Raw genomic sequence first — 26,500 nt, 5'->3', positions numbered from 1 at the left:
TCACCTCTGTTATGCGGTCAGCACACAAAGACGGGTCTCTGACACGGAAGCAGTAGTCATTCCAAGGAAAATCAGCAAAATACCTCCTCAGGTCCCCCCAACTAGCAGAGGCAAAACGCCAGAGGCACCTTCGCTTAGGGGGATCCTGAGGAGGGATTGGAGTGATAGGACAAGATAAAGATAGGAGATTGTGATCGGAGGAGCCCAACGGAGAAGAAAGGGTGACAGCATAAGCAGAAGGATTAGAGGTCAGGAAAAGGTCAAGAATGTTGGGCGTATCTCCAAGACGGTCAGGAATACGAGTAGGGTGTTGCACCAATTGCTCTAGGTCATGGAGGATAGCAAAGTTGTAGGCTAGTTCACCAGGATGGTCAGTGAAGGGAGAGGAAAGCCAAAGCTGGTGGTGAACATTGAAGTCTCCAAGAATGGAGATCTCTGCAAAAGGGAAGAGGGTCAGAATGTGCTCCACTTTGGAAGTTAAGTAGTCAAAGAATTTCTTATAGTCAGAGGAGTCAGAGGAGAGAGGTATACAGCACAGATAAATTTAGTATGAGAATGACTCTGTAGTCGTAGCCAGATGGTGGAAAACTCGGAAGATTCAAGAGCGTGGGTACGAGAGCAGGTTAAGTCATTGCGCACATAAACGCAGCATCCAGCTTTGGATCGAAAATGAGGATAGAGAAAGTAGTAGGGAACAGAAAAGGGGCTACTGTCAGTTGCCTCAGACACCTGAGTTTCAGTGAGGAAAAGAAGATGAGGTTTAGAAGAGGAGAGGTGGTGTTCTACAAATTGAAAATTAGATCTTAGACCGCGAATGTTGCAGAAGTTAATGAGGAAAAAGGTGAGGGGGGTGTCAAGACTCTTAGGGTCGTCGACGGAAAGGCAGTCCGACCTGAGGACATTTATGGTCCCCTCCCCAGATGGGGACTCCGAGGCTGGTGTAGGAGTCGCCATGATTTTACAATTTTTGAGTGAAGGGTGTGTGTGTTATTAGGTGCTTGTAGTTTTGTGTGGAGGAAGAGAGTTGTCTTTAGAGGGCAGGCTGTGACTGCCCCCTTGTGTTGTGAGACACAAAGCGAAACGTTCAGTGAGGTCACAGCTGGGTTTAATGATAAGTTCACAGCACTACTACTACTAGTAGTAGTATAGTACTACTACTACAAGTAGTAGTAGTAGTAGTACAGTACTACTACTACTAGTAGTAGTAATAGTATAGTACTACTACTACTACTACTACTAGTAGTAGTAGTAGTAGTAGTAGTAGTAGTAGTACTAGTAGTAGTAGGAGTAGTAATAGTAGTAGTAGTAGTGATAGTAGTAGTAGTAGTACTAGTAGTAGTAGTAGTAGTGATAGTAGTAGTAGTGATAGTAGTAGTAGTGATAGTAGTAGTAGTAGTACTAGTAGTAGATCTGCCCTCCTGTGTCTCAGGGGGACAAGGCATTCCACTCCCATACCTGCAGACTTAGGAGGCCTCGACTGCGAGGCTACAGTGGTGGAGAGTGGCATAAGAGTAGATAGAGTAGAGGTAGAATGAATTTATAGTTAACAACTAATGTTTATATTATAGAATATTAGATATGGTTGGATGCCACAGTCATTAGCGGGAGCTGGGGCTAATGACCTCCAAGTAATGGAGCCCCTAATTGACACATCAATAAACATGGGGTGGAGGTATTATATTAGATTATGAAAGTAGTGATAGTAGTAGTAGTACTAGTAGTAGTAGTAGTAGTAGTAGTAGTGATAGTAGTAGTAGTAGTAGTACTAGTAGTAGTAGTGGTAGTAGTAGTAGTACTAGTACTACTACTAGTAGTAGTAGTACTAGTACTACTACTACTACTAGTAGTAGTAGTAGTAGTACTAGTACTACTACTATTACTAGTAGTAGTAATAGTAGTAGTAAATAATAAGACGCTGATCATAGAAGGTCTCCACGTGGCAATCCCTTCCGTTCATAATAAAAGACTAGTATACTCATGTATCAGGGAAAAAAAAAATATGATGACAGTGGTAGATGTGATTATGGTGTTGGTTAGCTGTAGTAATGAAAATAACATGAGTCACACATCACGTTTCCACTCACTTCCCTAACTACTTCTACTTAATCACACACACGCACACGTACAAGCAGACAATATTCATGGGAAACAGTTATGTGGTGCTGTGCTCGGTCACCAGCGAAGAGGATAGGCAGGCAGACAGACAGGCAGGCAGGCAGGCAGACAGACAGACAGACAAATAGACAGGTGCGTCTGCCACATGCTACACGTAATCCTATAAACAAACACACACACTCACACACACACACACACACACACACAGACACACACACACACACACACACACACACACACACACACACACACACACACACACACACATAGCCTTTCTTACGCTAACACGCCGTCCTAGTGATCGTGGTCGTGAATTTGCAGTCACATGATGATTATGGTGATCCTGTACTTAGCCGTGATGGTGAGAATGGTGCTAGCTCTTTTCGGTTAGTGATTCACTTAATGCGATGCGAAAAATTTCATCGTCTTAACACGTGTACTTTTGACTCTCTATAGTGGAAGTTCTATTCGGGTTTTCAATTGAAAGTGTTTTCGTGATTCCGGTGATAATTTAAGGAGCTCTAGTGGAAGTTACTGGTGTTTTTCAATGGGGTTTTCGTGATTCGAGTGAGAGTGATAGTTTAGTGGAAATGATGGATGTTTTCAAGGATGTTTTCACGATTTGAGTGATAGGTTAACAGGCTCGAGTGTTTTCAAGGTGTTTCCAATGATTCTGGTAATAGTTTCATATACTGTAGTGAATTTTTTCTAGTGTTTTCATGATTTTAATGACAGTTTAACAGGCTCTAGTGTAAATTATAGGCGTTTTCAGAGGTCTTTCCATGATTCCATAGATTATGTAAGAAGGATTCTGCATTATCAATAAGGAAAACATTAGTGAGGAGCCGACTAGTGAATTTTGTAGCCTTTGAAAATAATTTCTAATGAGAGAACGAAGCGTGTCAAAATGCGTGCAGGATTGGTTTAGTTTTAGACCAAGTAGGACCTAGTGTGGTGATTCTCGTTTATGGGGATGTTGTAAATCTTAAAATCTGGGTGTGACGTGAGGGTTTTACACTACTTTATGGTATATTTTTTCTCTTTTCTATTTGGTTATAAAGTACTTGAGACACAGAAGTCTCGCACTACCAGACCCATAGTACTGTATAGAAAACAGTGTTATAGCTTGATAAGTACTTTGGTTATAACGTTAGTAAGATATATCAATGCTAGATTTAATAGTGAAGCATCACCATTGACACTTCATTATCGTGCAGCTAATATATGATTGTAACTAATACTATATATAATTTTAGTAATATTATCATACACGTTTAGCCAAAAAGTCTTTCTTCCCTCTAATCAACTACCATTACTGCTGCTACTGCTACTACTTCTACTGCTGCTGCTCCTGCTGCCGCCGCTGCCGTTGCCGTCGCCATGATGTCATCAACAATAACAACAGTACAAACATTAGAACAAAAAGAGTATCAACTTAACACACACACACACAGCATCATCCATCACACGTTACGAACAGCACTATAACAACCACAACAACAACAATAACAACCGCTGCACGACTCATCATTAAGACCAACAGAACAACAAGCCTAAAACCCTCCGCCTCATTTCCTTTCTTCCCTTCTTAAGAGCCTCTCAGCGGGTCTCCTTTACCTTCGCACACTCGGCAATTCGAGAAACAGACTGTGACGCTTTTAAATCCACCACCACCACCACCACCACCAGCGTGTCCTACAATCACGTATTATGCTCAGGTGGTTCACTAATTAAAACGCACGTACTTTTATTTGCCAGGTGTAGTGTTATTAAGATCTGTGCGACCCACCTGTGAATGTTCTTTCACAACCTGTTCCTCGTAAATTACGTGGTCTTGTTATTATAGTATCGTGTGTGTGTGTGTGTGTGTAGTGGTTGTCAAGGTCAGTGATTTAACATGTGGTCAGATGTGTGCGTGCATGGGCGCGCGCTTAGGTTATCTGCCATAGGAACAAAAAAGTACGGCTTACATATTATGGTTTGTCAATACTTCGTTACTTTGTTTTTCTCTGTTCATTACAACAGTCTTATGAAAGACTGGGTACATGGCAATCGGCTTTGGATTCTAAAACCTCTCACGCCTTGTCTCGAATCATTTTAACAGGTTTTAGTGGAAGTTGTTGGGATTCTCAATTGGGTGTTTTCAGGATTCCGATGATGGTTAAACAAAGATTCCGTATGATTAACGAAAGGAATATCATTAAAATCTGACTAATCATCTGTATAGCCTCCGAAAATAATCTCGATGAGAAGAAAGCATTTAACATTCACTTAAGAACATAAGGAAAGAAGGGAAGCTGCAAGAAGCCATCAGGCATACACGTGGTAATCTCTACATGAAAGATATTGTACCTACCTATTTCCATCTATCATCCTCATCACTTGATTAGTCTCTTAAGATATTCAAATTGAACTTAAAACCAACAATACAAAGACAAGTTAAGTGAAAATAACTGTAGTTTCTCTCCTGTCAAAAAAAAAAAAAAAAAAAAGAGGAAAAAAAAAATCAATAAAACGGTTCACCAAAAATCCTGAGCATGATAAAAGGAAGCAAAAGTAACGGCAGCATTTTAATACGGCTTCAGTAGGTCAGGAAGAATTATCTTGCATGACAGGTCTTGAAAATACTATCAGTAAATAGATGTTATAAGGCGTATGCCAACAATGACTTATCTTGTATCGCACGTTCACGGAATTGCCTTAACCGCTCAGGTACTACACTCCAGCACCTGGCAGCGCGCGTCATTACGGTATGCCTCCCGGGGTTCCGGCGTCCAGGCCCCACCGCAAGTGTCTTGATAAATAATAAATTGTGTAGTGGAAGTCGTGCATCTACGCTTTATCGTGAATCTCTCGTTCTGTTTGCGTCTCAAGTGATAGAGAGGTAAACATAAGTGGCTCAATATATGGAATCTGTGAATGGTAAGTGATGCAACGGAATTCATGCATCTCTTACGCACTGTCGGGAATCTTTTGTTCCGTTAGTGTCTCAAGATAACGTAGAGATAAGCTTAAGGGCGTAAGACGTAAGGAAAGCTGTAAGAACCCGTTAGGGCTACACATGGCAGTCTTTCAATATATATATATATATATATATATATATATATATATATATATATATATATATATATATATATATATATATATATATATATATATATATATATTCAATCTGCAAGTAGTGTAAAGTAATGCAATGCAGTTAAATCATACAGCGTTATTACTTGTGGCTATAACTTAAAAATCGTTTGTTGCTTGAAATTCACTTGCTTTCTCTTGTAATCTGGAATGTTATATGTAAGAACGAGTCGTTTCTTGCAGCAACACAGTTCAGCTTCAGGATGGGTCATCAACACTCCAAGATTTCGTTGCCTCACTCGAACTCGCCCATCAAACCAAATCTTCATAATTTTAGTTCAACTGTGTGTGATGTTACAAATAAACTTGTGGTTTTTGCTTCCTCACAAATGTGTCTTATTACTATGACTTTGATATAGACTTCTAGTAACGTCGCTCTTTGTCAGTAAGCCATCCTGATCACACACACACACACACAGAGGCCGTGTAGGTGGCGCACGTGTCGTGAATAGCTGGCAGGGGAGGGATGGGGAGTAAGAGGAAGCCTGTGAAGTGTTGGTGTGACCCTCGCTACCACCACCACCACCACTACAGTGCTACCACTTCCTGGCCACAGAGGAAGATGTATCTAAGGTGCTACTAAAGTGAATCTTATATTTTTATTTCCTGGACAAGCGTGTGTCACAGCTCAGGATTTATCAGTGGCAAGATTTCAGCGTGTGGGGCGAGGCAGTATGAGGGTCGGCTTTACGCAGCAATTAGGGTGATGCAAGGGGAGTGAAGTCAGGCACCGACATGGGTGTGCTGCCCCGCAGTGTGAGCCTCCTGGTGGTGGCGGTGTTGGTGCTGCTGCTGGCGAACCTCGTCACTTCTGCGCCTGGTGAGTTTTCATCTACAGTTTTGAATGTTATTGATGATGCGGTACTTGAGGCGGCCATTACCTGCATAGTGTGTGTGTGTGTGTGTGTGTGTGTTTCCATCAAAGTACTCTAGCCTCCTTGTCTTTTTTCCTGAGGTGTGGTAGTGAACGGAAATATAAAACCCCCAAAATTATTTTGGAGTGTGTGTGTGTGTTTGTTTTTCCACCAAAGTACTCTAGCCTCCTTGTCTTTTTTCCTTAGGTGTGGTAGTGAACGGAGATACAAGATCCCCAAAATTATTTTGGAACCTGACAGTTGCTTGCTCGCGTGCAAAGCCAAAGCGTCTTTCATGACTACATTTACCACACCTGAAAAAAAAAAAAGTTTTTATGCTGCAAACGGAGCATGACATTGGTGCTAAATAAACATCAATCAGATTGCTGTCAGAGATACGGTAATATTTGTATATGACTGCATTAAAAGCCTCTAACATAACCTATACGATCTTGTTCTTGCGCCATTAATTAACTGTGCTAGTCAAACATTCAAGTGGATGTCGGAGATAAATGAATACTTGCTTAAGACTGCATTAAAAGTCTCTTAGCATCAGGCATCATTCTTATGAGCTTATTACTACTGCGCCGTTAACAAATTGTGGTGGATAAACATCATTCAAGTGATCGTCAGAGATAGGTTAACGTTTGTTTAAAGCTGTATTAAAAACCTTTTGTCATCATCCATACGCCATTGACGCACTGTAGTGGGAAAGCATAATTCAGATAAGAATAAACGTTCGTATTAAGAAAAAAAAAATGGAGTGATTCAGTCCTGTTGAGAAGGTATCATGTACATGATTAAAAAAGATTGACACAAATTCTACGCAGTTTGCTTAAGAGGACGCCAAGGAAAATCTACGTAAAGCTTCCTTCCGCCGCAATAAAAGCCTCTAATCATCACCCCATACGACCTTAATGTTGTTGCGCCATTGACTCCATTTCTCTTCCTCTCGGGCCGCCACTCGTGCGTTCATTCACACCGCTCATCATCCCCTAAACATTAATTTGCCCACTCGGCTCCAGGCGGGGGAAGGAAGTTAGTCTTGTGGTTGCTGTAGTTCACATCTGAGTCAGGAGCGTGTCTGGCCACACTACAAATACACTTTCCATAAAGTTTACTTCCCTAATGATCGGATCCTTCTCAAACTTTCACCAAGTGCCGTGACTCGTTGCGGTTGTGATGTTGTAAAGCTTTTATTCAGCAAGTGATGGTGGTGGTGGTGGTGGTGATTCAGAGGTAAGCATTTCTGAGTATCATATTATTGCGGATTATTTGTTCTACTTGAAAAATGTTACTTCAAGTTCATGACTGTTCAGAGATTAGCTTCATTCAGCGTAAAATTTTCCGGTAAACGAAAGAAAATAAGTGTACATGCGTGCAGGGTAGTGCTGAATGTAACACACGCACACACACTACTACGCTTTCAAAGTTACTAATCATTACGTTATCTTTATTATTCCTGTACTCCCTTGTATTTAGTTGCAATGATATTTAAGATAACCTTTCCTTGCCAGAACCTCATTTTTTTTTTTTTGGTCCATTGGTGCAAGAGCGAGTTATATGCGTGACCATGAACGCCCTCTTAACACGTTGCAAAATTCCTTCTAAAACCGTCAGGAACATCAGCGCCCTATCAGTTACTTTAAAACAGGTCGTAGGGGAAGTTATTGGGGTTTTCAGGTTATTTCATTTCCTAGGGTTAGTTTTAACAGGTAGCGGCGGAAGTTAATTGGGTTTTCAGGTGCGTATTCATGACTAGTAGTAGTGTAACAGGTCGTAGCAGAAGTTAATTGGGGTTTTGAAATGTTTTAACAGATGTTCTTTGATTGTTAAAACACGCGTGAAACTAACTACTAATTATATAATTATTATGTGGTCTTAGAAAACGGTCTTTGAGAGCACGCCGGAATAGGGGCCTCGTAATATCCATGACTAATTACTGAAGAGCCTTGTAGTAATATTATATAATGCTGTGTAGCGTATTCTGACTAGCCACGTATTTCTAGCTGTCACCAGTTTATCAGCTATTAAATTTTGCAGACGTGATCACAAGCAGCTACATTACTATTACCAGGAAGCGCTCTCGTTCTAAACACGCTGGAAGTGAACTGTGGGAGTCTTCCTGGTGTGTTTATTATTATTATTATTATTTTTTTTTTCGTGGAATAGTAAGTATTATCGCAAACAATTATATACTTAATAATCGATTGACTGATTTCTGGCCAAGCTAGAGAATATTATATTAGTCCTCCTCTTAGAATAATTATAGCAATAAAAGAAAACGTGAGTCCATCAGCTGACTACACTCGGCTGGTCAAGGTGCACGCGGTGTTATACTCAGGCAGGTTCTCCGATATAATTTTTCTCATTTGGTGTATATTTTTTCGCTTCCAATTCCCTGTAAAGTTTGCTGTTAAATATGGCGTGTTTATAGGCAAGATATTGGGTGTTCAGGTGTGTTAATCTGGGACAGATTTAGGAGGAAAATTGTCAGATTTTGTATTCCATTCTTTATTTACATTCAGCACGTGGCGCTGCCGGTATTTAAAAGTATGCCATTCATTCTTTATTTACGTTCAACACATGGCGCTGCAGAGTATTCAAAAGTACGCCATTCATTCTTTATTTACGTTTAAAACATGGCGCTGCAGAGTATTCAGAAGTACGTCATTCATTCTTTGTTTACGTTCAACTCATGGCGCAGCGGAGTATTCAAAAGTACGTAATTCATTCTTTGTTTACTTTCAACACATGGCGCTGCGAAGTATTTAAAAGTACGCTATTCATTCTTTGTTTACCTTCAACACATGGCGCTGCGGGGTATTTAAAACTACATCATTCATTCTTTGTCTACGTTCAACACATGGCGCTGCGAAGTATTTCAAAGTACGCCATTCATTCTTTGTTTACATTCAGTATATGGTGGTGCGGGTTAGTTAGATGTATGGACCCACTACAACTGTTTAAGTACTTAGGTTTTTAAATGTATGCAGTACTTAGGTTTTTAAATGTATGCAGTACCATAGTCCCTCATCCTTGTGCACTGCAGTACGTTGAGATGTTATGGAGGTAAGGAGAGGTTAGGGATAGAAGATGCTATCGGCTCGTGAGTTAAGACAATGGGAGAGGAATGGCATCTGGAGGACTGGTGATGCAAAAGAGAGGATAGGGAGAAGAGTGGTATATGGAGGACCGAAGATGCAAAAGAGAGTAATGGTATTGGGGAGACTGGGGATGCAAAGCCAAGAGAGGATAAGGAATGGTATCGCGGGGACCGGGGATGCAAGAGAGGATAGGGAGAGGAATGGTATTGTAGAAACTGTTGATGCAAGACAAAGAGGATAGGGAGAGGAATGGTAGCAGGATTAGGGGGGGGGGTAAGCTGCTTTCATAGCTAGAAGTGGTGATACTTGACCTGCTGTGGCACTGATACTTATTCCTGAATGGTTGTGACGCTTCTATCCTTATGGACTGTTGTGGCACTGATACTTTGGAGTAATTTGGGACACTTTTATGCATAAACTAGTATGGCACCAATGCTTATGGATCATTTCAGCACTGCCACAATTTATCGAGTCCTCATTCTTATTGCTCCACATGACAAAAGCAAATGTCACTACTCTAAACATAAATGCATCTCTTCATTTGTGTACACACACACACACACACACACAGAGTCTGATAATGCATACAATCAAATGACCTGACACCTTCATTCTGAGACTATGAGCATCCGTGGGTGACCGCCCAAGGATCAGCCTCGTCCTGGCAGCCCAACACCTCCTTTAACATCACGGCAGCACTGGCAGGACTGGAGGAGAGCAAGGTGGTATCCATGGGGCCTCATCTAGTGTCCCGTACCTACTCACGCCTCATACTGTCCAGGGGCTCTACAACTACCCTCAACTGCACTGTAGAGCAAGCTGGGGATGTGGCAGTAAGTGTTGTAGGTACTAGTGTTGTGCTGCCTAATGTACTTGTGTTTTAGACTATTGAATCTTCAGTGTAATGATTTATTGTATGTATTGAGCACCAAATGAGATATACGGTTTTACTTGCAGGTATCATGGGTGCGGGGAGATGAGGTTCTGGCCATGGGGAGATACAAGTGAGTAATGTAATGTAGTGAGTGGGTTAAATAAGGAAACTGCTACTTAAAAGTTGTTACGGTTTTCAAATGTAAATTCGTGATCCATTGAGATTATGTACTAATGTCCCATGTGATTACTCAGGTTCTTGGGATGTTTTCTTAATTAATGACATAGAATCGTCCGTAAACCATCAGCAGAATCATGAAACATCCTTGAAAATCCCGATAACTTCCATTGCAGCATTTTAGAGATATCTAGTAAAGAACACCAGGTGTTTCACAGTGTAAAGGGATAAAATGAATATCTAGTGTGTTCTAAAAGATACAGGTCACTGGCTCATCTTACTACACCATTGCAGGTACACAAGTGATGAGCGGGTGGCAGTGCTGCATGAGACAGGATCTAATGACTACAGCTTGCGAGTGTCTCACCTGCACCCTGAGGACTCTGCCATCTATGAGTGTCGGGTGAACACAGAGCCGCACCAGGTAGCCAAGGTTAAGCTGGTCGTGATAGGTATGTGTGTCTTAATTGTGCATTGCCTCATTAGCCATAGATACTGTTGACATGTTTCTGCATTTTTCCTTTTTGTGTGTGAACATGGCTTATTCAGACTATGAAATCCTCCAATTAGCCTGAAAACACCTAAATGCTATCTTCTTGTTCCTTACTACAGCTAAGGTAGCAGATTTTCCCTTACACAACCTATCACTCACTGGTTCTCTTTAAAATGTGTTGTTTTCTCAGAAGGACTATTTTTAAAGGCCACAGAGATGATTTGACAGGTTCTCATGAGTGTTATTCCCCTCTAGTGCTTCCCTGTTCTCCTTCCTGTACAGGTACCACTTCCTCACTTTCATATCCAAAACTCTCCAATAGAATATCTCTTCTGCTCTTCTGTTCTCTCCTTGTTTTTTTTGCCTTTTAGTTCCTCCCTCAGTTTAATTAGCTCTTCCCTCTCCTTTTCATTTAAGTCTCTTCTCAGCCATATGTTTTTTGTTACCTCATCCATAGTCAGCCTCCAGGCCCCTGTCTGAGCCTCCTCAGCATCTTTTTGCCAATTAAATTTGATTCTTATTGGTCTGTGGCCTTCAGCTATGAATTTTCCTGCTCTGTGTTATTCTTCTTCATTTACCAGACATCTTCCCTCCTGGTGTAGCTTTCCCACCATTTTGTTTATTACTTCTTTCAGTGCTGCACTGATTTCTTAGGTCTACATTTTTGGCTCTCAATCCTTTTATTTCTGTACACTGGCTTACCTGGGTCTCCTCCATAACTTTGGTTCTCTCTTTCAATCTTTCCATGTCACTTTCTAGGGCCAGCACCCTTCCCTGCCGCAGTTTTGTGTTTATCTCCCGGTCTCCTGCACTAAACCCTAAAAAGGTTTAATTTGTATTCTCCTGCTGCTGACCTGTCACTTGCCTTGCTTGTTCTCCAACTTGTGTTGCCTCAAAGTAGGGTGTAGCCACAACGTGGAAAAACTGAGCAGCTCTGGGAGCTCAAGTAAATAATAATAATATAAATAATAAATGGTTTGTAGAATAATAAGCAGCTCAAGAGCTGCAAATATACACATACAGGAGATTAAATTATACTAATACTAAAGAAATACTTAATCTAATGCATATGCTGTATGCACTTGAGATGAGTCACACTTCCTTGTTTATGATTTTTCCTTTATCTGAGTTTTGTGAGAAGTGCACCTGGGCAGGGAATGCAGCCTAAGACTTAACATGGAAGGTCACTATGTTACTGATCCAGTAATAGGTTCACATATTATTCTTTTTTATTTTTTTTATATTTTTTTTTTATGTAAGAGTGACCCTGGAAAGAGCAGCAAAAAGACAGAAGAAAAAATGTCCAGTGAAGCGGCCAATCCCCAAAGAGTACAGTTGAAAGGATTATGTTTGGGTCATTACATTTTGTCCATTTCATAGATGCCTACTCGGTGATCTTTGGCGCCTCGGAGGTGCGTGTGACGGCAGGAGGGACGTTGTACCTGCTGTGTCTGGTGCTGCAGGTGACAGATGTGCCAGAGTACATCCTGTGGTACCATGACACAGACATCATTGACTATTCCAAGTCCTCCATCACGGTGAGGACTCGTATCCTCTGGCCAGCCACCTACTTTGATCTTTGTTGTCACTTCCTATGATCTTTGTTGTGTCACTTACTATCTGTGCAGTGAATCCATCCCAGCTTGGTGCAGTGTTGTTAATGAAGTGCAATAGATGAATATCAGGACACAACTAAAACTTAACAGGACAATTTTGGGTGGGTCTTGTATAATTACTTTTTAAGGTGTGATATATTGAGCAGGATATTCTTTTTCCTCTAGTCAGATTGCATAACATGTAAAAGAATCTCTCTCTCTCTCTCTCTCTCTCTCTCTCTCTCTCTCTCTCTCTCTCTCTCTCTCTCTCTCTCTCTCTCTCTCTCTCTCTCTCTCTCTCTCTCTCTCTCTCTCTCTCTCTCTCTCTCTCTCTCTCTCTAAATCCACTATCATTTGTTAGCCAGCCTTTTGACATGACGTTTACACTAACTGGTCCAGGTCAAGACTGAGGAGGAGACACGTTCCAGTGAGCTGCAGGTCCACAACATAAGCTTCAGTGATGCTGGTAACTACACGTGTCACCCCTCCAATGCCTCGCCCTCCTACGTCATGGTGCATGTCGCTAATGGTGAATGCATTAATTATATTTTGCAATAGTACTTTCCCTATTTCTCTCTCTCTCTCTCTCTCTCTCTCTCTCTCTCTCTCTCTCTCTCTCTCTCTCTCTCTCTCTCTCTCTCTCTCTCTCTCTCTCTCTCTCTCTCTCTCTCTCTCTCTCTCTCTCTCTCTCTCTCTCTCAAATTCTTGTAACACCCTTGAAAACTCAAATTAAGTCCTATTAGAGCCTGTTGGAGGTACTTTATCCAAGATGCTGAAATGTCTGAGGTGATGATTGCCTCATAAGGAAATGTCATGGGAAACGAAATACTTACTACAGAATCAGGGATCTATCTTTTGTTTTTGCAGTCAAGTTGATATATCATCCTTCAGGTTGCACCTTATTGTATTGGGTTTCAATATATATATATATATATATATATATATATATATATATATATATATATATATATATATATATATATATATAATCTATTTAAGTGTCTCTTATCTTAATAGACATGAGATTCTCATCATTATACATCAGTCTGATCACCTGTTTGTCTTGCAGATACCAACAAGAGGTCTGGCAAGGCACAGAAGTGTGATGACTGTGTGTTGTTCATTCAGCTGGGCGCCACCTTTGCCTTTTTCTGCCTCAGCTTCCTGGCAGCGTTCTGCATGCACAGCCACGACCACAGTGTGGAGGAGCTGCCTGCACTGGATGACTATGATCAATACTACGAGTACTACAGTGATGCCAAGATGTTGTAAAACTGAAAAGTAGAAGAGGTCAAGTTCCAAGATAATGTAAGTAGAGAATTTGTATGACAGAGGGGAGAGGGAGATGGGAATGCTATTCTCATCATGACATTTCATGCATGTGGTTTGTAATAGTTCAGAGATAATGTATGTAAGTTGAGAATTTGCAAAAGAAATAAGGCTGAGGGAGATATTGACACACTGTCCACATGTCATAACACTTAATTTTATGCTTGTATTTTGCTCTAGTGGTTCCTTTTTCTAGAGTATTACTACTACTGCCTGCTGCTCCACTTGTGCTGGCATTGCATGAAAGTTCAGCATGTTTATTAAATGAGAAATAATTGTGTAGTAGTTCAGATGAAACACTATAGCCTTGAGTTTGTTTGTATCAACTTGAGAGAATCAGTGAAAAAGAGTTGAAGACAAGAAGCATTGGATAAGTTGTGGGTATAAAAGAACAAAGTTTGCAAAAGTAATTTATTATGTAAAAGAAGGCAAGAGGGCTATCTTGATGTCATCGCCTCTAGTGCAGTAATTCTTTCATCAGACACAAACATGGTTACACAGCTAGTAGGTGATGTTCTAGCCACTGATTGATTATCTTGTGTATTACCATCCAAAAACATACTGTAATTAACTTTGTAATCTTGATAGGAATCGTCTTTAATAAGGAATATTGCAGACATCACATTGGTTTACTGCATATTTTGAAGTACAATGGAAATACACAGGCCAGTTCCACAGATGAGAGCATCACCCTGTGACACATTTAATAAGTTCACATGTTCTTGGATAGGAAGATTATTGGGCCAGAGTTGGTGATATTGAGTACAGTGTGTGCATGAATGAAGCCAGCCCTTGAAGAGCTGTATGAAAGAGTCATCAAAGATGAAACAGATTTTTGATGCAATACCAGTCTGGCCACTTCTTGATAGATAAGGTGAACCAGGTACAAGATTTCATCTTTGTTTATATAATGCTTAATGTTCAAACACTGGTAGCAAATAGAATAATAATAATACTCATACTCTTAAAAGAAACTATCTGTATTCACAGTTCTTAAAGTTCCTCAAGCAACGTGGTGCCATTTAAATTTAAACAAACTATTTGTATTCACAGTTCTTAAAGTTCCTCAAGCAACATGTTGCCATTTAAATTTAAACAAGGAGGTTGATGTTAAGGAGCCACACCAGATGAAGCAACTGACACAGAACTTTCTGCTGGCATAGCATCAGGAAGAGCCACAACATGCATTGTTGAGGCCTGCAAGTTAAGGACAAACCACTAGCTATGGTATTGGAAAGACAAGACTCAAATCCTATTGTCAGTGATATATGTTACTATAGATATGAGTACCATAGTTTAGGAACCAATAGTAAAATATCTTGAAGTACCTCACTACCATGAAATTCCCATTCAAGGACTTCAGCTTGTTGGGTCTTCATGAAAAACTGATGAATGGCTTAGCATTCATTTTAAACTACAGCAGTTTGTACTGTAGTAACTTTAATTTAGCAACAGACTTTGTCACTACTTTTTTTCAGATAAGAATCTAAGATTTTATTTCATAAAATATATGAAGGGAAATGGATGGTAGTTTTGGGAATGTGCTGGAATGGGGTGCACCCATACACAAAATTATAGAGGATACAGTTTAGAGACCAGACATCAATCAGATTTTACCATTATCTTGAGGGCCAGCTTTCCCTTGACACAGTTATTCATATGGCACCCCTGTGAATGTCCAGCAGTGTGACTCAGGACCTGTAGTTGAAGGCATCATCAGTCTGGTAGTTCTTCACCGGGCTGGTCATTTTGCTGGGAATGGAGGACATGATGCCAAAGTTGATCAGCTTCACTGTGTTGTCAACAATCTGGAAGTTAGCTGGCTTGAGGTCAGAGTGGATGATGCCATGCTGATATATCTGGTGCACAACTCTCAACATGCCCTGCCAGTAGTGCTGAATGGTGGAGTAAGGAATGGGTCTCTCTCTCTCTCTCTCTCTCTCTCTCTCTCTCTCTCTCTCTCTCTCTCTCTCTCTCTCTCTCTCTCTCTCCACAGCCGACAGACCCACAGGATGTTCGAGAAATGATGAAACTTTGGAGCATGTGACTCTGTATTGTAACTAAAAATTTGCCAACTGTAGAAAAACCAAAATTTTTAAACTTCAAGGAAGTAATTAAAATAACTGTATGGTGATAACTTTTGAGAGAATAAAGAGATGGAAGTAAGGAGATTTTTGTATTTGTATACCTACAGGAAGAGCAGGAGATTTTTGTATTTGTATACCTACAGGAAGAGCAGAGTTGGGATGACAAAAGCTAGAAAGAAAGATTAAAATTAATAATGAGCAGAGTTGGGATGACAAAAGTTAAAAAGAAAAAGATTAAATAATGACAGTGTAACCATATTAGAGAGAGAGAGAATCCATACACACATAAGTATGTCAGTTTGGAGAGAACAGAGACAAGAGCAAAACTGAGGGATCTGGAGGAAGAGAGGAGGGGTTGCAGAGAGATGTGTACAGGGAGAGGAGAATGCTGGAGGAGATGATTCATACTTGGCAAGAGGAAGATGAAAAGGTAAGTCAGTAAGTTTTATCTGGAGACAAGGATGCTAGAGATGGGACTCAACAAGCAGGAGGAAGACCATAAAAGAAGGTTTATGGATGCAATGAAGGAAACCTGAATTTAAATAAAAGGTAAATAGATAAAGCAAGGTGGAGAACACTTGCCAGAAGAGCAGATACAAACACAAGATGTAATAAAATTGGAATGGAGGAATCAAAAACTATTTAATCCTTGAAGTACATAATACAGAAGATGAAAAGATCTGTAGAGCAGGAAAGTGTATATATTAGAACTGTTAATGAAAGGTGATAAGAGAAATAAGGAAGGGGGAAAGATTTGTAGAGCAGGAAAGTATATATTAGAACGGTCAATGAAAGGAGGATAAGAAATAAGGAAGGGGAGAGTCATCATGGCAGAAGCCAGGAAATGGAAGATGAGAAAGAGTCATCATGGTAGAAGTCAGGAAATGGGAGAGGAGGTATTATGATAGAAGACATGGAAGGGAGAGGAGGCATTATGAGACTGGATTCCAACACTGGTGCATACAAATTCAACCTAACAGACATGAGTAAACTAATATCTCGCGCATCTGAAAAATTATCTGCCAGTTACTGCGTCTCCACTGCCAAGAGATGACAATATAATGGGATGGTGCATGTCTTGTGAGGAAAAAGGACTGGATAAAGAAATGTGACAAGAAAATTCACCAACTCATGGACTGTACCCAAGTTATATATATATATATATATATATATATATATATATATATATATATATATATATATATATATATATATATATATATATATATATATATATATATATATATATATATATATATATATATATATATATATATAAAGAAATTGCAGCCGGCAGACTTCTATTAACAATGTGTGAAATTTTGATGCCTTGTCCGCACCTGCTACCACCAGCACCTCCATGTCCTGGCTCCTCTTGCAAACAAGGTGAAGTGTAAGAATCTGTCACCTTGATGAACACATTAAGCTTACATGTAGTTTTTACAGAGATAGCGTAGAAAGGAAGTGGTTGAGATTGAGAGCTAAGTGGAGGAGGAGGGGTGACAGAAAGAAGGAAATTAAAGAAAGATTCCTGTCTTGCAAACAAGGTGAGGTAAGAATCTGTGAACTGGATAGAGTAAGTTCATGTGTAACTTTTATGACCCAAATCTTTTCTTGCAAATAATCTATGAACCTGGTTAATAGATTAAGTTCATGTACAAGTTTGAAGACCCTGAGCTTTCCTGTAAACAAGGTGATGTGAAAGAATCTGTGAACTTGAATAGAGTAAGTTAATGCATAATTTCTAAGACCCTGATCTTTCCTGCAAACAAATACAGAAACATTTTTGTGTAAATTGGAAAATACAATATACCTAAGTAATTAATTTTAACTATTACTGAAAATACAGGACATACAAATCTCTCTCACACCAAGATGTACCCAACTTACCTCCACTAAAACACCAAAGTATAACCTTAAACATTTCACTCTCTCACATATTGTAGTATAGTAGTTATATTAAGAATTAAAACGTGTACCCCCAAAATATATATACAAAAAAAAGTATAAATGTATGATATATACACTAGAAATTTACGACACTTAAGAGAATATTGAGTAAGTTTATTCTCTTTCTTTTTAATGTTCAGATCAATTTATCAGCATTTCTATATTGCAAGAGTCACAGTGGGCATAACAAAAAATAAATTGATAAATAAATCGGTAGCAATAATAACGACAAGATCCCAAAAGAAAGCTGAATGAAGAAGAAATATAAGAGGTACGTGAATCTAAACAACTTGCTTCAGTTGAGAGAGAGAGAGAGAGAGAGAGAGAGAGAGAGAGAGAGAGAGAGAGAGAGAGAGAGAGAGAAAAGTAATTGGATCTATGGGATGTACAATTAAAAGAAACAGTACGCATGGATGTAAAAAATAATAAATATACTAGTAAATAAACGAATAAATAAATAAGATTAATGAGAACATGTACAGACGCTCCTACTTGATGAAGCAGTTTTATTACCTATATTTCTAACAAAAGCGACATCTGTCATCCTTTTTTTTTTTATGGCAACTGTCATTGGCTTGAGCTGCCTCTGACGTGTCCTTGCAAACAATTCATTGCAGTGATCTTAATGTTAACAAAAGGCAATCAGAGCACTAAAGATAACGCGTAACTTCACACACCGCAGTCTTACCTCACTAGGTCACGGGAATGTACTAATTTCTAAACATTCTTTACAACTTCACAAGAATTCCTCTGTGTTTCCCTCCATGGCTTCCTTTCGGGGGTCGGTGGAGGTCAAGGCGGGGCGTAGTCATTGCCCATTACAGTAATTACTCAAGACAGTAAGTGGTTCGGTGAGGCTCATGTTTGAGGGGAAAACTTGTCGACTGCCATTCCTTCTCATCCTCCTCTTCCTCCTTCCCTCTAAATCCATACATTGAAACTCTTTGGTATCTCTCTCATAATAGTAAGGTTTTCTAGGATTTCTGGGTTTATGATGCAGAATCTCCTCCCCTTCCTTCTCCCCACAACTCTGAACGTCTTAACATCTTTCTTATAGTGACTATTTTCAGAAGTCAGAGATGGTTAGTTGGATTTTCGTCGGTGTTTTCCGCGCTTATGATGGCCGGTCCTTATCACCCTACCACAAGAGCACGAAAAGATGTCTTGAAGTCGCCCCCAGCTCCCACCAGAGCCTGATAATTCTCAGATAAGACGCCAGAATGTTTAACAATATTCTGATTGGCTTTAAGTACATTTTTTTTTTATTGCAGGGTAAAAGGGAGAGGGAAGCGCTATCAGAGAGAGAGAGAGAGAGAGAGAGAGAGAGAGAGAGAGAGAGAGAGAGAAAAGGGAGAGGAAAGCGCTATCAGAGAGAGAGAGAGAGAGAGAGAGAAAAGGGAGAGGGAAGCGCTATCAGAGAGAGAGAGAGAGAGAGAAAGAGAGAGAGAGAGAAAACGGAGAGGAGTATAGGGAAACGATGATAGAATGACGACTCAATAACTACGCATCTCCCTCCTCGTTCCTTCCCTCCCTCCCTTTCTTCCCCTGCCCCTGTCGCTCCCAGGCCCACGATGGTTGCTGGGTAATCACTGCTTCAGCTTCATCTCCATCACTCATGCTCTCCTTCCTCACCAAAGAGGAAAACTTTTATATTTTAGTACATAGTTATTACTATTCACTAGAATGTTTTGATAATTTTTTTTCTCTCTTTCTTTCATCTTATTCCTCCACATTTCCCCCCTCTTCCTCTTTTACTTCTTCTTTTTCTTTTTCCTCCTTCTCCTCCTCCGACAATGACCCCTGTCTCCTAGTTTCCCTCCCACCCAGTCTTAAACATAAACTCTAGTGATTTTCCTCATAAATCTGCTCGTTCCTCCCTCCCTTCTTCTCCCTTCCCCTTCTTTCCCTTGAGAAACCCAGCCTTTTCCTCCTCCTCCTCCTCCTCCTCCTCCTCCTCCTTCTCCTTCTCCTCCTCCTCCTCCTTCTCCTTCTCCTCCTCCTCCTACTACTACTACTACTACTGCTACTAATTTTGGATGATGCACAAGGGGAAGAGGACGAAGGAAACGGGAATCAGGAAACATTACTCACAAACGGAAAAAAAGGAGAAAAAAAGTTGTTAAAAATACGAAAAAAAAAACATATATACATATACAAGAATTCATATGCTGCTCTCACAGTTCTACCATATCACGTAATAAAAGAAACAAATGAAACTAATTTCTGCCATATTCCCGATAAACGTGATGTAACTTATTATAGCTGTAACGTTGAAAGTGACACGTTTTCCCTTCCTAAATAAGTAATTTTGTATGAAAGTGCCGCGTCACTAACCTTCTTTTTCTTTTCCTTTCGCTGTTTCCCTCGAGTCAGGGTTTGGCTCATCAGACACGAGCAAATCATTAAATATCGCAAACCAATGCCCGCCACTTTGAAACGCGTGGAGCTGGTGGCCCTGGTGCTCCTGTTTGCGGTCTTCGTCACCTTCCCGACCCTGTGGAGCACCGCGTGGCACGTCAAGCTGGACAACGTCGTGCACAGGTGGAAGCTCGACGGTCCCGCCAACACCCTGATAGGCAAGCTGTGGGAGGACCTGTCCGCTGCATGGTGGCTGGGGCCCCTGCAACCCAAGCCTCCTCTGGATCCGCTCAGGGAATGCGGGGTTCTCGCCACCAGAATGACCGCCACCAGAAGACACGTGCGGTGTCTCGAGCAGCGCATCAAGGCAGCCTACGAGGAGCACAAGACTGTTAGGAGGAGGCTCATGCTTGCTCTGCTCTGGCTCACCTACAACAACGTGCACAACATTGCTCTGTCTTTGCTGCGTAGGTGGATGCGCCAGGGTAGACAGGACAGCGCAGTCTCCGATGTGAAGGAAGGGAAGAAAGGGGAGGGAGTTAGGAAAGCTCTCCCTACTGACTCTGTGCGCACAGTGAGTGACTGATTCTGAGGAACGTGCCTTCTTATGGTTACTTTCTTTAATTGCCAGGTTATATGTCCTCTCTCTCTCTCTCTCTCTCTCTCTCCTCTCCTCTCTCTCTCTCTCTCTCTCTCTCTCTCTCTCTCTCTCTCTCTCTCTCTCTCTTCATTCGCATTAAAACTTACTCATATTCTTATTCACCCCTCATCCCTCGTCCCTCACCATGCATCCTGGATACCGGCCTCTCACATTGCAAGAAAAAATAAAAATAAAAAAAAACAAATAGAAAAAAAAAAAATAAAGAAAAGAAAAAAACAGGATAAAAGAAGATAATTTAAAGGAAAGGAAAGAAAGGCAAGGCGTAATGATGAGGAAAGGAAGGAATAGGCAGGCAAGAAGGAAGGGTAGCCGGAGAGAGAGAGGGAGTAGGGGCGGGCAGGGCGGCACATCCACACCACTCACTGATGAGCGAGTCACAACACCGCCACTGACTCCCAAGCGACCTGACAAATAGACAACAAACTGCGTCCCCGTCCCAGTGGCAGTGCTACTCCTGCCCTCGCCTCCCCTCCTATCCTCCCTGCCCTACCCTGTCTTTTGTTCCCCTAACCTAATCCTTCCTTTTTATTTTCTTCCTCTTTCGCTCTTGTATTCTTTTCATCCTTCTCCCCATCCTCTCCTCACGTGCCTTTTCTTCCCCTTATTCCTTCCTCTCCTCTTTCGTTCTTATATCACTTTCTTCCCTCTCCTTTCCCTTCACTTTCCTCTGTTGGTCTCTTCCTCTCCTCACCTTTCTTTTTGTTCCCCTTCCCCCGATTCATTATTCTCTTCATTCTCTTTCTTTCCTTATTCTTATATTCTCCTTTCTTCCTCTACTCTTCTTTTGATTTTTTTTCATCTCTATTTGTTCCTTTCGCTTTTACTCTCTGTTGTTCTCTTCCCTTCTTCACCTGCGCCTCTTCCTTCTTCCACATCTTATGTTTTTTGCTTCACTGACTAATTCTCGACTAATTTTTGTGTGTTGATGCTCATGATGTAAAAGTGAGAGGCGTGTTGTGACGTAGTGATGGGATGACAGCCACTAGGAAATACGTAATCTCCTTAGGGCCAACAGTTCTATTTGCTGTTTTTTTCTGCCATTGTGTGTCCTGTGTCTTCCCTTTTCGTTTCCTCTGTCGTCTTACTCTTTCTCCTCCTACTTTTCCTTCTAGTTTTCTTTCTCCTCCTCTTTTCGTTTCGTTTTCCCGTCTCCTCCTCATTCTCCTTTCATCTCGCTTCCCCTATTTTCCTCTTCCTCCTCTTGTCACTCTCGTTTCCCTATCTTTCTCCTTCTCATCCACCTCCTCCTCCTCCTCTTCCTCCTCCTCTCTGGCAGAAAGATCAAGGTAAGCAACTTGTCTTTAGCTGAATAAACAAATAATGCATATTAAATACTACCGCTGTGTGTGTGTGTGTGCCCCCAGGAGGATGCCTTCAGAATGGTGTGGTATTTGTAAACAAGGCTGCTAAGACTAAGAATGCGTGCACTCCTCCTCTTCTTCCCTTGCTTCTTTCCCTGTCTCCTCAAGGCGTCTTCCTCAAACTTGCGGTGAAAAAAGCAGGAATGAATAGGAGAACAAGCGACAAGGGAACAAATTCATGAGTTGTAAGAGATTTATGTATTTCAAGGCTTGAAAAATGAAATAATTACCGACCCATGTCAGTGTCGAAACAAATAACTCTTGTGAATCTATCAATTTGCGGTGAGCCAAGAGGTGAACAAATAAGAGAGCAGGATGACAAGGAGACAAATTCACGAGACGTATATATTTCAGGGTTGGGGAAAATGAGCTAATCACCGAAACGCGTCAGTGTCGAAACAAATAACTTGTGAATCTGTGAAAGGGAAACACGGAAAGACTTGGCAAGGAAGCACCGCAGCCACGTGTGAGAAAAGAGCTATTAGGATCAACCCTCGCACCGCTAATGGCAATGTGACACTCGCTACATCATCTGTGTAACCTTACATGATTCTACAGAGGAAAAACAACTACAGCCATTTATAACACTTTAGTTAACTGATATCTCTGAAAATTCCAGCCTTAATTACTGATTGCTAGTAAAATTTTATATACATAACGAGATTTTAGAGCACGAATGAAACGACAAGCAATAAAACATTTGACTTACTCGATAAATAATTTTACTATCAGTGGTCTCTGAAAATTTCACACTAAACCACAGATTGCTAATGGTAATGTGACAGTTAATATATGAATAACCCTAGACAAGAAATTTATGAGCAAGAAAGAAGACAATACTTAATAAAATGCTTGAAGGACTCGATTCATTATACTGTCAGTGGTATCTTTGAAAGGTCCACTATAAACTTCCACATGACACTTGTATGAATAACCCAACACGAGATTAAACTTCAACCTGATAATTTAATTCAGGAAAACCCGTAGCACAAGACAGAAACATCCAGAAAAGCATAATAGCCGAATAGCGATTTAGGCTTAGAAGAGGAGAGCCCGTAGCGTTCTAGAGGTTGGTTAACACGTCAGTACTCACCTGGACTCCCACACTGTGCTTAGCTGAACAGCGGAAAAATAAAGGAAGGGAGCGAAGGAGAGGAGAAGGACGAGCACGCGGCCGTTCAGTACCACGAGATGACTTTCACCAGATCTAATTAAGCTAGAGAAAAGTCCTTGGTGATGGAAAGCTCAGTACTCACTTGAACCCCCATGCTGTGCCAAGCTGAATGGAGGGACGAAGGGAGGAAGCGAGGGAGAGAAGGACGAGCACTTGGCGGTCAAGTAACACGAGATAACTTCATCAGTCTCTCCTTCCTTCCTTCCTTCCGGTGTCGTTCCTTCACCACTGCGGGAGGAATAATTGAATGATTGATTGCCTGTTTGGAACCGCAGCAAGGTGGCCATAAGGTGCCTCTTCTTAAAGCTGCTCAAACCCGAAATATAAAGCTGTTGTAAGGTAATATTTAGGTTACAATTAAATTATTAAAATGGGAGATAAAATTCTACAATTTGTGGTCACAGAAGGAGGAGGAGGAGGAGGAGGAGGAGGAGGAGGAGGAGGAGGAGGAGGAGGAGGAGGAGGAAGAGGAAGAGGAGGAGGAGGAGGAGGAGGAGGAGGAGGAGGAGGAGGAGGAGGAGGAGGAGGAGGAGGAGGAAGAGGAGGAGAAGGAAGAGGAATACAAATGAATGCAAAGGAAGACAAACGGCAGCATGTTGGGGTGTCTGTATAGCTATCCTACACTAACTAGTAGTGGAAGAGACAGGGTATCAAAGCAGAAGGAAGAGGAGAATGAGGAGGAGAGGGGGGAAGAGGAAGAGAAGGAGGAGGAGGAGGGGGAAGAGTTGTCATCAGGATCATTCATCACAAGAACAAAGGTAATTTCTCCTCCCCACACGTGCCTAATTAACCCTCTCCCCTCTCTTCCCCTTCTTCTTCCCCTCACTGCACCCCCCACCCTTCCTCCATACTCATTACCATTCTCTCTCTCTCTCTCTCTCTCTCTCTCTCTCTCTCTCTCTCTCTCTCTCTCTCTCTCTCTCTCTCTCTCTCTCTTTCTCCCTTCTCCCCTTCCTCCGTTCCTTTCAAGCACTCCTCTCCCATCCATCAGTACTATCCCTTCCCTTTCCATCTTTTTCTCAATCTCTCTCTCAAGATATTTTGATGAAGTCTGTGATATTGCTATTATTCTTTTTTACATCATCTTTTTTCTTTTCTTCTTTTTTTTTCGTGCTGTTGTTGTTGTTGTTGTTCTTCTTCTTTTTTCTATTATTATTATTTATTTATTTACATGAACTGGTTTATTCATTTATTTTGAATTCATCTACATGATTCATCCAATTTATTCTCTCGATTCATAATTTCTTAAGTACATTCTCTCTTAGTTTTCTAGTTTATTATACAGTAAATTATCATAAATAGCTCTCTCTCTCTCTCTCTCTCTCTCTCTCTCTCTCTCTCTCTCTCTCTCTCTCTCTCTCTCTCTCTCTCTCTCTCTCTCTCTCTCTCTAATCACTCTTTCCCCAACACACAGGATCATGTTACAGCTTCTGGGTCATCAAGGTCACGTGGGGGGAAGGAAGGGTCTAGTGATGTAATGACCTCCTCCTCCTCCTCCTCCTCCTCCTCCTCCTCCTCTTTCCCTTACAGGCTTTGTTAAACTAATTTTTATTACTGTGTGCGTGTGTGTGTGTGTGTGTGTGTGTGTGTGTGTGTGTGTGTGTGTGTGTGTGTGTGTGTGTGAGAGAGAGAGAGAGAGAGAGAGAGAGAGAGAGAGAGAGAGAGAGAGAGAGAGAGAGAGAGAGAGAGAGAGAGAGAGAGAGAGAGAGCGTCGGATCAGAGGTGTCATCAATAGTGTTTTGACTTAGGTGTGGGAAGTAAGGCGTTCACCTAAGTACTGTTTGTTTGGAAATCCTCCAGCGTAGCTGCCTGACACATCAACCCTTCACCTCCTTGTCCCCCTTCTCTGCTTCACCCCCTTCTCTGCTTCACCCCCCTCTCTCTCTCTCTCTCTCTCTCTCTCTCTCTCTCTCTCTCTCTCTCTCTCTCTCTCTCTCTCTTTCTTTCTTTCTTTCTCTGTTCTTTCTCCTCTTCTTAGACCCTTCACCTAATGCATTGTTCGTTTTCCTACACGTGCATAAGTGATGCCTGACCCATCAATGCTTCTCTTCCTTGTCCCCTTCCCTGCTCCATCCTCCCGCTCCGACCTTCTCTTCCCTCGTCTGGTACTCCTCATTTAATAAACTGATGGTTTTATTATACATCCACAAGTTAATACGGTAGCAGTATGAAATTTCCTGTTTTCTGAGACTCCGCCTAGTAAATTGTTCGTCTCGCCATGCATCCACCGGTGAACACGATAAAAATGTGAAGTTTCATAGCTTTAAACGCTCTGCTGATTCACCATTACCACCCTCACCACCACCACCACCACCACCACCACCAACCTTACATCTGCGCTATTATGAACACACCAAGAAATTCCGTCAAAAAATTAGTAATCTTCTTATTCATATTCTTATTGTTATTCTTTTTATTATAATTTCAGATATTCTTAAGACTTGCATTCCGGTTATTAGTACACCATAATGTTCGCACAACTCTCTCTCTCTCTCTCTCTCTCTCTCTCTCTCTCTCTCTCTCTCTCATCTGGTGCAGGGGTGACAGTTTAACAGAAAAACTAAGCCAGCTTCAGATGTTTACAATCCTTGCTTCCTCATGCCTTCCTCCTTTCCTCCCTCCCTCCCTCCCTCCCTCTCACCCTTCCTTCCTTCCTTCCTTCCTTATTCTTTTTCTTTCCTTCCTTAGAAATTGCATAAGGCAGAAAGACATGCAAACAATACTTGAACAACAGAGAGAGAGAGAGAGAGAGAGAGAGAGAGAGAGAGAGAGAGAGAGAGAGAGAGAGAGAGAGAGAGAGAGAGAGAGAGAGAGTAATTAATAACGATAATGATGATGTTAGTAGTAGGGATGGTTGCGATGGTGGTGGCAGTGTTGGTGGTGGCTACATAGATCACGATGATATCAAGAGCTGCACAGACAGGATGAGGAGCAGCGCAAAGGCTGGAAAAGTACCATAAGACACCGCTGAGAAAACAATAAAATAAAAATTGTGTTCGTGTTTTTTTTTTTTTTTGTACTTTGTGTTTTTTTTTTCGGGGATGGGGGTATTTAGATGTGCTTTTATGTTTTTGAAGTGTTTCTTGGGATATTTCGGTATGTTTTGGATGTGTTTTTGGGAAGGAAATGTGTGCTTCGGTATGTTTTGAGGGATGAAATATGTGTTGGTGTGTTTTAGGGAAGGTGTGTGTCTGTTTTGGTGTGTTTTGGGGAAGGAACTGTGTATG

General features: G+C 41.2%; 1 protein-coding gene and 1 long non-coding RNA gene across 10 annotated transcripts in view; one reads left to right on the top strand and one right to left on the bottom strand.

Moving 5' to 3' along the window:
* The window catches only part of LOC135092430 (protein sidekick-1-like), a 38,195-nt gene extending 23,302 nt beyond the window's left edge, over positions 1-14,893 (top strand). The window contains exons 1-8 of one of the 9 annotated variants that reach the window (XM_063990928.1): positions 5,490-6,073; positions 9,833-10,047; positions 10,172-10,218; positions 10,560-10,717; positions 12,139-12,296; positions 12,753-12,882; positions 13,423-13,661; positions 14,673-14,893. In XM_063990928.1, the coding sequence (XP_063846998.1) occupies positions 5,989-6,073; positions 9,833-10,047; positions 10,172-10,218; positions 10,560-10,717; positions 12,139-12,296; positions 12,753-12,882; positions 13,423-13,625 (996 nt within the window). In that variant the 5' untranslated portion in view covers positions 5,490-5,988 and the 3' untranslated portion in view covers positions 13,626-13,661; positions 14,673-14,893. The other 8 variants (XM_063990937.1, XM_063990919.1, XM_063990912.1 and 5 more) reach the window with 8 other exon arrangements.
* Positions 14,894-15,203: 310 nt separating this feature from the next.
* The window catches only part of LOC135092484 (uncharacterized), a 64,535-nt gene continuing 53,238 nt past the window's right edge, over positions 15,204-26,500 (bottom strand). Inside the window, exons 4-5 of the long non-coding RNA XR_010262884.1 lie at positions 23,356-23,501; positions 15,204-15,490 (exon numbers count right to left, since the gene is read on the bottom strand). This is a non-coding gene — a long non-coding RNA (uncharacterized LOC135092484). The remainder of the gene's footprint in view (positions 15,491-23,355; positions 23,502-26,500) is intronic.

The sequence above is a fragment of the Scylla paramamosain genome, chromosome 3, assembly GCF_035594125.1.
Source record: "Scylla paramamosain isolate STU-SP2022 chromosome 3, ASM3559412v1, whole genome shotgun sequence".
NCBI classification, from domain to species: domain Eukaryota; kingdom Metazoa; phylum Arthropoda; class Malacostraca; order Decapoda; family Portunidae; genus Scylla; species Scylla paramamosain.
This window is presented reverse-complemented; position numbering and strand designations above follow the sequence as displayed.